We start from the raw sequence: 11,855 nt of genomic DNA, 5'->3' as shown, positions 1-11,855 counted from the left end.
TAGTAATAGTAGTAGTTAGTAGTAGTAGTGTAGTGTAGTGTGTAGTGTAGTGTGTGTAGTAGTGTAGTTAGTGTGTGTGTGTGTGTGTGTGTGTGTGTGTGTGTGTGTGTGTGTGTGTGTGTGTGTGTGTGTGTGTGTGTGTGTGTGTGTGTGTGTGTGTGTGTGTGTGTGTGTGTGTGTGTGTGTGTGTGTGTGTGTGTGTGTGTGTGAAATGAAATCGTGGATATATAGTTGACAACTGTACGTGATATCTTTATTGCGACGATCATTTCATGAAACACTTTTTAAATTTTATGCAAAATAATTTTAAACAATAACAATCACTTTTTATTAAACGTGTACCTCAATAGGAATAATCTTCAAATAATCTTCAAATCAAGACGTATGACATAAAATATTTTACTTAATAAAAGCCGTATTCTGAGAATTGTGACTCAAATATAGAAAATAAAATTGTATGAATTTGAGAAATAGACAAATGAGATAAATAAAATTCTTATAATGCATTATAATATTATTTATCTCATTATTACAATATAATATTATAGCAATCATAATATTAAATACAATAATTTTTTTTAACCACGGCCGATTACACATTCTTTAATTACACATTCTTTAAACATTCTCTAAAAAGATAACAAAAGTAAAAAAAATGTTCACTTGAGTTTTTATTAACTCATGCATATATTTTTATAAACATAACAATCATGTTAAGTTTTGTCATTAGACAAAACTTCAACTCTGTTGAAATTTAATTTACACTGAAGCTATTCGGATCCACTATGTGTAATACAGGAAGATTTTATCAATAACAAATAATCAACTAATGATTTATTAAAATTCATACAAGATTTTAATATAAATTAACAAATCTAAGTGAAACATAATTTATTTTTAACTAGAAATTTTGTGACAAGTCCAAATAGCCCGAATAGTTTTACATCATACATAAAACTCTTGCAAAAATTAATTAATATTGAAAGGTAGTGATTAATTATTTATTTTGTATTGAAGTGACTGACTCGTCACAAAATTTACCTCTTAAAAATAGATTATTTTTTGTATATACATTAATTTATGTTAAAAATGTAAAAATATGTAATTTTCAATATTAAATTGAATTTTTCTGAGGGACCTATACCGCACATTTTATCCAAGAGACATCTTAGAAATATCCTTAGGATGTTCAAACAACGCAAGTACACGTCCTTTGGATGGCTTTAAGATGTCCGGAAATCTGTGCTGTACGGAGAGGTTAATTGCAGCGATTTTATTTTCTGATTTAAATAACAATAGTAGCAATGATCATGATTATACATAAGTATGCTGCTAATTACTATCAACATTCTAAGGAATCCATACATTCTAAGGAATTCACTAACCTTATAAACTACTGATTCCAGCATTGTGATACTATCAATTGCTATATGCATGTAAATTTTATTATTTACGATGCATACAGAGACTGTATATCTCGTTTAAATCTCGCACGTAACTTAAGAATTCAACGTACATACGAATACGGTCGCACGACGTTTATTTGACGAAACGTTCAAGTGTTCACATCGAGATATATATACTGTATCCGCGTATAATATGACGATTATCCTACACTTTTTCCGGTAAACCCGATGTTGCTCGTCTTTTTACATTCAATTAAATTCATAATTCGAATAAGAGTATGATTTCAATAGACTCATAAAGGACGCACAAAGAAAGGAATTGCCAATATGTCAACAACGCATTATTGACGCAATAACATGAGAAGGATTGTTTGTGTGTGTGTATGTGCAATGTTCCACGCATTATAACATTCGACACTTCACAGTAACATTCGCGATGATCCGATCATCTTAGCAGACGCAAATCACTTTTGAAGAACGAAAAGTAACTGCGAAAAATGAATGGAGCAATTTGAACAGGATTCACCATTAGTTCAATATGGCTGACGCACCCATCGACAGTATCGACATTGCGATTTTCGAGCAATCGAATATCGAATGCGTAACCAGGAGAGGGAAGTGTAAATGGTGTGATTGATGACACTGCGCGAGTGTATTAAATTGTGATGGGAATAATCTGGTAGCACTTGATACGCTTAGTAGTGCTGATTTAATTGTTATAATGATTTCACGAGGATTAAGCTTATTAAAAATTATACATAGAAGTAATCAAAGTAAAGCCGCTGCAACAAATCTGCGCTCCGTTAGACTATCTCATAGTGGGTAGGTGAAATTATTATGTAATACTCTACGTTGTAGGTTATGTTTCAATGTTTCGCTTTTCAATACAAGTGCATTTCGTTGTACAAAAAAAATATATGCGTTATGATTTAATTAATTTTTTTGCTATGTATTTACGATAATTTACTGTATTATTTCCTTATCAGTCACATATATCGTAATATCGGAATGGCAGAAGAGAAAAAATGGGTATATGCAGCTGAATTTTTTGGAGGCATTATGTGGTGGTGGATATTGTGGCATTTTTGGCACGATTTTGGCCACATTATAGTAAGTATCATGTAATTTCGAGATTTTTATTTTTATATATCTCATATCAGTAATCTTCATGCAAGAATTTTATTTGTTCAGGGAGAGTTTCCATATTCAGATCCATCTAAGTGGACAGACGAAGAATTAGGTATACCGCCAGATGATTACCCTGAGCCTGCGATTCGCATATTATAGATTTGCGATAGTGTTACGTAAAGGTAAAAAAAATATATTTATCATTATATCAAAATAAGACTCTGCAGTTTTAACATTCATCTAGAATAAAAGTGTTACGTTTATAAAACTCTAAAATATAATTTATTTTGTTTTTCATCCATTTTACATTCTTATATATATATAAATGTATTTTCCTAATTTTCAAAATATACATGTCTCAAATATATAAATATTAATCTATGCTTCATGGTAGAAAAGGAAAAGAATATGTGTTTCCCAAATTATGAACAAATTATGAATAAATCATTATATACATCATTTTATTAATATTTTATTACAAAAGTTTTATTCAAGATATTTATAACAAAAGTATAATCAAAATCATAATGAAAAATTAAGATTATGTACTATGCACTTTGTGCAATACATATTAGTTCCCTTTCGTGACATTAATAGAGATTGTTTTAATCTCAAGATATTCTTTCAAGCCTTCTTCTCCTCTGAAAAAAGGATACAAAAGTTAAATAACATACTATTTAAAGCTTAAGCTAATTATGACTTACAATTCACGTCCTAAACCAGATTGTTTGAAACCACCAAATGGTGTTTGTGGTATGATAACATCATAACAATTTATCCTGAAAGATATTGATACATAATTATATATGTCCATATCATGAAATATTATCACATATTCTTACATAATACGTACCAAACACTACCTGCTTCTATAGCTTGGGCAAATTCCAAAGCTTTATTAATATCTTTAGTGATTACACCCGAAGCAAGACCATAGTTAGTGCGATTGGCACGTTCAATTACTTCATTGATGGTTTCAAATTTCAAGATTGCTTGAACTGGACCAAAAATTTCTTCTTTAGCAATCCTCATATCATCGGTTACTTTTGAAAAAACTGTAGGTTGTACAAAATAACCAATTTCGCCCTGCCGATTTCCACCAGTTTCCACAACAGCACCTTGCTGTTTGCCCGAATTGATTAAGCCTATGACTTTATCGAACATCTCTTGATCAATTTGCGGACCTTGATTTACTTTAGGATCAAATGGATCGCCTACTTTTATATCAAGCGCCAGTTGTTTAGCATGTTTCACAAATTCGTCATATATTTTAGAATGTACAAATGTTCGCGATCCTGCGCAACAGTTTTGTCCATGATTTGCAAATATTGCATTATGTGCGATTTTTGCAGCTTCTTTCACTGTAAATATAGCCAATGTAATATAAATTAATTATTTATTTAATGAAGTATATTAAAGTATATTAAAATTTTTCATTATTTTTACAACATACCGTCAACATCATCGAAAATAACGAGTGGGCTCTTGCCACCTAATTCAAGGCTGACACGCTTAAGATTACTTTTACCAGCAGCTACCATTATGGCACGTCCGACCTAGGGAAGAAACATAATTTATACCAATACGTACATTTCTATCTATAATACAGTCATATTACAATACAAAATGTAAATACCTCGGTGGATCCAGTAAAAGCGACTTTATGAATTTCTGGATGTTCAGCAATAGCTGCACCAGCAGTTGGACCGTAACCTGGAATGACATTTATGACACCCGCTGGAAACCCTGCTTCTTTGGCTAGAGCAGCTGCATAAAGCGCAGTCAAAGGTGTTTGCTCGGCTGGCTTTAAGATCAGTGTACATCCAGTAGCCAAGGCAGGGGCCCATTTCCAAGCCAACATCATGAAAGGATAATTCCAAGGGATGATTTGTCCTACAATGCCGACTGGCTCTTTTCGTGTCAATGTAACACTATTATCGCCTAGTCAAATAATAAATAAAATTATTTACTATCACTCAATTTATATTATATCTGCCATGAAAAACTAATGCGTGAAATTTAATATAGCATATTTTTTTAATCTATATATATACATAGCTATACATACATAGAATAATTATTATACAAACGAAAACAATTTGAAAAATGAATACCTGTTGGAATAGTAGTTCCAAGTATTTTATCACACCAGCCTGCATGATAACGAAGAACAGCAATACTTCCTTGAATATCCTCAACAGCATTTGTATATGTTTTTCCATTATCAAGAGCTTCGAGAGTAGCAATATAATCTAAATCGCGTGTAACAAGATCTGCGAACTATTTTATTCATTTATATTTAGTATGCAATTAATATTTGTATTAGGTTAAATATAAAAAAATATAATACCTAATCACAAAATTTTACCTTGTGCATAAGTTGTCCACGGTTGTATGGATTCATTGTACGCCATTTCGAATTTCTGTTAAAAGCTCGTTTAGCAGCTTCCACTGCTTTATTTACATCAGCCTAAAATAAAATTCATTTTTAAAAATTATAATTTTAATATTTAAATATTAAATGAAAAAAGTTTAATGAAAGCATGCAACTGATGTTCAAAATATTTTTTCTATTAATTTCTACTGTCAGAGTTTCTACTGTTGTCAGAATAGTTTCACTCTTGAGATCGACAATAAAATCCATTTTTCTCTCAATCAATTTACTTATATAGTTTGATACTTTACTTTGGAACATTCTGATTTAAATAAAAAACCGAACCGTTAAGTGAATATGTACTATACATTGTTAAAAATTTTATGAAATTTAATATATTTTTCATAAAATTGTATTAAAAGTAAATTTCATAAATTTAATGTACATGTTCATTACATTTAAGTAACTACTGTAACTTAATTTTCAGTTAAATCATTCTTTTACTTTTAATTTCATAACGAGTTTCATTTACATGTAAAGATGATTACATTTCTAACAGTATATGTCATAAAATTTGTTTTACAATATTGTTTTTATTTATACCATTACGTATATCATTCTTGATTCGTAGATGTTTCTCTTCATATTTTTTTAAATTTGGGAATCCGAATTATTATTAAGATATGTGCGCGCGCGCGCGCGCGCACGCACACACACACACACACACACACACATGTAGCCGTGTAAATAATTATATGTATTTCTTGTGGATAAAAATTAACTAGATAATGAAATATAAAAATATATGATGAGACGGTTTAATACTCGAGCACAGATAAAAAAAACAAAGTTATCTGTGTCATATCAAAATCAAAAATTATTTTCAACTGTATACAATTCAATTTTCCGAGTTATATCAATTAAATTAAATTATGTTTTTATTCAGTTTATAGTATCTCTTTAAATTCTTTTAAATTCTTTTAAATTCTTTAACTAAATTATAGAGACCACAACGGAAATTTAATGAATAAGTGTAGGAAATGTGATTCAAATTAATAAAACATTTATATTTACATTTTTGTGTTACGTTACGAGGTCTATTCTATAACTCTTAATGACTGTAACGATATCGTTAGAGTCGTTAAGAGTTACAGAATAGCCTCCTAAATCATTATTTTTTTATATCGAATCGATTAAAAGCCAACAAAAAATAAATTAATTTATATATTAACAAAAAATAATTTAAATATTAACTTTTTCATAATCAAAAATTTGTAAATGAAAAAATAGCAAGTTCCAAATCTAGATTCCCCCAAAAGCGATGTAATTATCTCTTTATCTTATCTTTTATTATCTTTTTTTATGTGTTCTACGATAATAATATATAATGGTATTAATATAATAATATAATTAATTAATGTAGAGAACTTTACCTTATCTCCTTCTGAGATTTCAGTGATAACTGTACCATCGGCAGGATTTATTGTGGAAAATTTACGACCATTCACAGCATCCACAAATTCATTGTCGATGAATAGCTATAAAAAACATTTGATATAGTTAATAATGAAAAATAGTTTATTGATTTAAAAATTTGAATTGTTAACAAGTTTAAATGTTGATAAAATCAACAAAATGTTTTATTCTGTTTTTCGCTATTTTTTATATTCAATTTTAATTAAAAATTTGTAAAATTTAAATTATGTTTTTGCAACTCTCTCTACTTTAAATAAAGTTAACATATTCTTTACATAACACGCAAAAATTTCTTTATGTAGATCACATAAGGATTATTCTGTTAATAAATCTTAATTCAAATGTTATTCAAATATTTGTGATTTGATATATTTAGTTAAAAAAAAACAATCATACATTTTATGAACAATACAATGAAATATCAACTTACTTGAGTATATTTAATTTGAACTTGCTTTGTCATTTTGTTCTCGGTGTTCACTCGGCAACACTTAGCGAGTGAGTGCCAACGAGTGTTTAATCGGCATTTATAGGGACAACGTCACTACCATCGTTCAACAAGAAATGTTTTCTTCTCTTCGTGTGATAAGATTGCTCTACAAGCCTTTAAATATAGCTTCTTTATCCGTTTTTTTTTCGGATCTTTATAATCATAAAAAATTTAATGAAAATATTATAATATTACATCAATATATTCTAATAATATTAATATTAATATTAATATTAAGAAACGCCAAAATTTAAAATGTTAATGTAATATAATATAATTAATAACATATTGCATATATATTAGCAATATTTATGAATATTCATATAAATGTTGCTACATATGCAAATATAACAAACGATATTACTTATACATGCGTGCTTGCGTGTGTGGAAAATCTGTATTTTATTATCTTTTCATGTTATTATTTTCTCGTGTATCTTTATTTACAATTAGAATCAGTTTTTAATCTCAAAAAAGATATCACTTTTATTTTCTTTATGTTTACTATTTTATATGATTCGTATGTAATAATTAAATTGATTTATTGTACTTAGATCTGTTTTTAGACTTGCACTAAAGTACCGTACTCAGATCTATTTTTAGATCTACACTAAACTGAACTAAAATTCTTTTTCTCGCTTTCGCCAAATATATTATCAAATATGTATATATCTAAAGTGTACACTAATTCAGCCACCAAAAACAGACTTCTTGAGAATATTACAATGCTCAATTATTTCTCTTGAATTACTTCGCGTTTTGTTTTCTTCCGAAACTCTGAAACTCTAATTGTAAATATAGTTATAGTCCTTGATCTATTTTGAGAATATTATATAGCGAATTCGTGCGCACTGAGTGTGTTCAATCGAATTCGTTATCAAATAGTTAACTCCTTGTCAAATTATTTGTTGATAATAAAATATAAATCATATTGTTCTCATTATATATTCTTAATTATATATACAATCGAATTTCTCTGGAAATTTGTTATCAAGTAATATTATATTTAGACAACTGTTTGATTCGATAAAAAAGTTTTTACATAGGGTATCTTCACGTGTCCCCCAACTGTGATAAATTAATCAAGTCAATATTTTCGTATAGGCTGCTTAAAACAACCTTGCATCATTTCTTTTATAAACATTTCTTTTATAAACATTTAATCAGCGTCCTATTTAATGTTAAAAAAACAAAAATAAAAAATAAAAAAATAAAAAAATACATTTTTTATTTTGCGTAAAAAAAAATGTAAATATCTTTATGTAGGGAACTTTTTTATTATACGTAATATTATATTTTAATATACGTAAACCTTTTTCGATAATCTAAATATTCATGTATTAATACATTTTTTAATGTAGAGATATTTATTTTCGTATTATATAGAAAAATAGGTATGTAATATCTTGAACTTAGTCATTTTGTATTATGATTGAATGATAACGAATCAATTTTCTTTGACAAAAAAAAGGTTAATTTGAAAACATCATCCCTTCTTTAGAAGAATGAGGTGATTCCAGCTGTGCGTATTAAATCAATAAATCCGGTTTACCAGACGAGCTTGTGAGCGACAGCTTAAGTTTACAGAAATTCATGTATTTTATTGCACGTAAATGTACAATTCCATTGTACAGTCTATGTTCAGTATATATCTTTAAAATATAAATCATAAAACACATTACGCACATTACTTTTTTGATTATCCTACGAAATGTCGGATATTCCAAACGGACACGATTGTTCTGCTGACAGCACACAGCACACTTTGCAACAACAAATTGAAGTAAGTTCTTCTTATATCATTAATTTACATAAATTACACACATATCGACACATTTAGTAGCAACGATATCTCCTTAATGTATGTGTAAATAGATTGTTCTTCTCTCTCTAAGAAGATATATAGAAAAAGTACATTTATTTTTCATTATGTTGAATGATGTGTCTATTTGCGTGTAATTATTGTATTTATACAAATATACACAATCTACTTTTCATTTTGTAATAAATTTTAAATCAAAAGGCACAACCATGCCCTATGAAGCACGAATGTGGAGACAACGCCGAAAAACCTCCGCTTTATTTACCTCAGCCCGAAGATGAATATCCACCAAAATTTGAACACGCAATGGAACCTATTGGTCCATGGGCTACAGGCAAAGTAACCTGTTCTCGCGAGGGTGGAATAACTGGTTTGAGGCCAGTTGCAGATCGATATTCCATCACTCGCTACGCACCAAGTGAATGGCGCGCGCACAATTTGAATATCTTTCAGCAATCGGATGAGAGAATCTATGATGCTCAGTACGTAGTTCAACATAATTTGTGATTTTTTTAAAATGGTATCTAGAATTTGATTCGAGAATTATTGAAGGATCTCTGGGTTCAATAATGGGTTCTGTAATATTATAAAAGAGATTGGTATTTATTAATTTTTAATAATATTAATAAAAATGAATTAGAGTCGCAGCTGACCGTGCAAAGCAATGTGTAGACCAAGTATACATGACAGCTGACAAGATGCAATTAGAAACGACGGAACATTTAAAAACACGGGCTAATGTGGTGTATCATTGGAAGATAAAATTAGAACATGCGATCGCTGCCATTGCAGAAGAGATAGAATTGTTAGAAGCCGAGCGTCGCCGTGTACAACGATCTTTATCGATATTGACCATTCCTTTGTCAATCGCAAACGAATTTTTGCAGTTACGCTCCTTACGTTTAAATTCTGATCTTGTCCGTGATAATGTTGAGGAACAGCTCACGAAGGTTAAATTTCGGATGAATTCATCAAAACAATGCTGTTTTCTCAAGTTTCTTTATTCTGTGTTACATTCCAGGAAATAGCGCTTTGTACCGAGATACGAGATTTACTAAGGAGAACTTATGAACAGATCGAAATGCAAATGGTCGAATTGAAGTCTGCGAAATCACGAGCAGAGAATGATTGGTCTGATAAAATTCATACATACAATCTAGATTCCGTATGTGTGAATTTGTCTAATGATTCTCCGCTTCTACTGTGGAAAGCTGGAGCTACGAGATTTCCAGCCGAGTGAGTTTGCATCATTATTAAGTGCAAAATAAGTAAAAGAAATAGGTTGTGAATGTAAAAAGAATAATAACATAAGAAAGTAATGATAATAGTAACAATAGATATATCTGTATAAATATTTGTTTTTTGCGGTTTCGAAATAATATACAATTTTAATGTACTATTTTTAGCGTTGGATCTAATCAGCTTAATCAATATTTTTCTTTTTATTCATTTTTTTTCAGTCAATCTATTCCTACAAGTTATGATCATTTCACTCAAGAGGTATTAACTGATAGTGAAACTGCTAAACAAAGATCAATAAAATTAAGATCTACCTTGAACGACATATATACTAAGTCCATTAAAGACCTATGCGATCAAGCGACTTGCGTTGACGTTGCACTTGCAAACAATGTGGAATTCACACAAGATTGCCTTCAGCAACTAGAGAATGAATTACTTCGTGTAAGCTTTATGAAGACAACAAAAGGCAATACATAAAAATTTTATATAAAACATCGAAAATAACATTTTTATTTTTAGTGCTTGCATGAACTAGCAAATACAGAAAAGTTGATTGAGACACTTCGGAGTTCAACGAAGGGATTAAGTAATGGTATGAAATTAGCACAAACGAGATTAGATAATCGATTGAATCGATTCAATGTTGAAAGTTGTCGAGATGAACCTCAATTTGCGTAAGTCATTGAAAAAGAAATGATTCTTTAACTGATTTAACAAATAGTATTAACGGAACATTATAAAAAAAACTTTCATTTCACTTAGTCTTGTCGAAGAAGTGAAATTACTTGGCGAACATATTTCTGCTGTATTGGCAGAATTAAAACGCGCTGAGGAAGTTCAGACGGAATTAGTCAAAGCAAGAGGCACCCTTGAACATGAAATAATGGTAAAACGGAAGACTTTACATATAGACAAGGAACGAGGTCAATTACTGCGTACATTCTTCCCTTCTAATACAAAATTGGCTGGATTTTAATAAATTAAGTATATATGTATGTAATGACACACAATGTGCAATGTAATGACAGGAAATTAAAACTGAATTTATTAATCAATTTTATTTCATTCACATTTATTTTATTATTATCATGTAGCTTTCAAAAATTAAAAATATATAATATGCAATTTGCACATTAGCATTTAAGGATGTATTAAACGTCTCTATAATACAATCCCTGCAAAGAAAAATTAAATTTGGAAATATTTAATATTTACACTTCAAATTAATTATGTATATATGAAAATTGTGTGAATAAGATTATATATATTTTTGTTTAATAATACATTTTTGTAATTTATTTTATTTATTATTATTTTATTATTAAAAATTAAAATTTAAAAAATGATAACAAATTTACATTTTTTTATAAATGCTTTAAAATATTTAAAATAATTTATGCAAAGTTTCATTGTTATTCATTGATTAGTTAGAGATATAGAACAAATAAATATTTTTATTTACTGAACTAATTCATGCATTGCAATGTAACTCTACATAAATAATCTTAAATACATAAAGTACTTATACTAAAAAATTATTATCGTTAATTTTATAATACATTTCCATATATTTTTATTAGAATACAGATTAAAAAATACTATTATTTATTAAAATAGCTTATGATCCAGATAGTAAATCGTCACCAAATTTGTCACATTATTTTTAAACGTAATTTAGAATAATCTACAATTTTTTCATAATTTTGTTATCATTTTGAAAATATGTGTAAAACATTTTTAACTGTATTTATTAACATCTATATATTATTTAGTTAGCTGTTCATTTATGAATATTTATTTCATATATTCTGTATCTTTTATTATCGGATATGCGTATGCAAGAAAAAAAATAAAACGTAACTGTCCGTTTCCTTTCCTACCTAATGTATAGTACTACTATACACCACACACACATAT

The 11,855-nt window shown here is 28.8% G+C and overlaps 3 protein-coding genes across 3 annotated transcripts; 2 read left to right on the top strand and 1 right to left on the bottom strand.

Moving 5' to 3' along the window:
• Window positions 1–2,127: 2,127 nt before the first annotated feature.
• Window positions 2,128–4,509, top strand: LOC105617525 (NADH dehydrogenase [ubiquinone] 1 beta subcomplex subunit 2, mitochondrial-like). Its single transcript, XM_012199080.1, has 4 exons — window positions 2,128–2,228; window positions 2,393–2,516; window positions 2,598–2,716; window positions 4,218–4,509. Exons 1-3 carry the CDS (start codon window positions 2,128–2,130, stop codon window positions 2,691–2,693), a joined length of 321 nt encoding a protein of 106 aa, XP_012054470.1. The 3' UTR covers window positions 2,694–2,716; window positions 4,218–4,509.
• LOC105617526 (retinal dehydrogenase 1) lies at window positions 2,979–6,847 on the bottom strand. Its single transcript, XM_012199081.1, has 9 exons — window positions 6,815–6,847; window positions 6,342–6,446; window positions 4,903–5,004; window positions 4,621–4,814; window positions 4,171–4,465; window positions 3,988–4,090; window positions 3,388–3,895; window positions 3,239–3,313; window positions 2,979–3,175 (listed from the first exon to the last, which is right to left on the bottom strand). The coding sequence occupies exons 1-9, from the start codon at window positions 6,845–6,847 to the stop codon at window positions 3,106–3,108; spliced, it is 1,485 nt and encodes a 494-aa protein (XP_012054471.1). The 3' UTR covers window positions 2,979–3,105.
• A 1,738-nt stretch (window positions 6,848–8,585) lies between these two features.
• LOC105617527 (tektin-4) lies at window positions 8,586–10,914 on the top strand. The gene is made up of 7 exons (XM_012199082.1): window positions 8,586–8,657; window positions 8,898–9,178; window positions 9,337–9,646; window positions 9,718–9,932; window positions 10,157–10,379; window positions 10,458–10,612; window positions 10,701–10,914. The coding sequence occupies exons 1-7, from the start codon at window positions 8,586–8,588 to the stop codon at window positions 10,912–10,914; spliced, it is 1,470 nt and encodes a 489-aa protein (XP_012054472.1).
• Window positions 10,915–11,855: the final 941 nt, after the last annotated feature.

Source organism: Atta cephalotes (genome assembly GCF_000143395.1).
Source record: "Atta cephalotes unplaced genomic scaffold scaffold00013, whole genome shotgun sequence".
Taxonomy (NCBI): Eukaryota; Metazoa; Arthropoda; class Insecta; order Hymenoptera; family Formicidae; genus Atta; species Atta cephalotes.
This window is presented reverse-complemented; position numbering and strand designations above follow the sequence as displayed.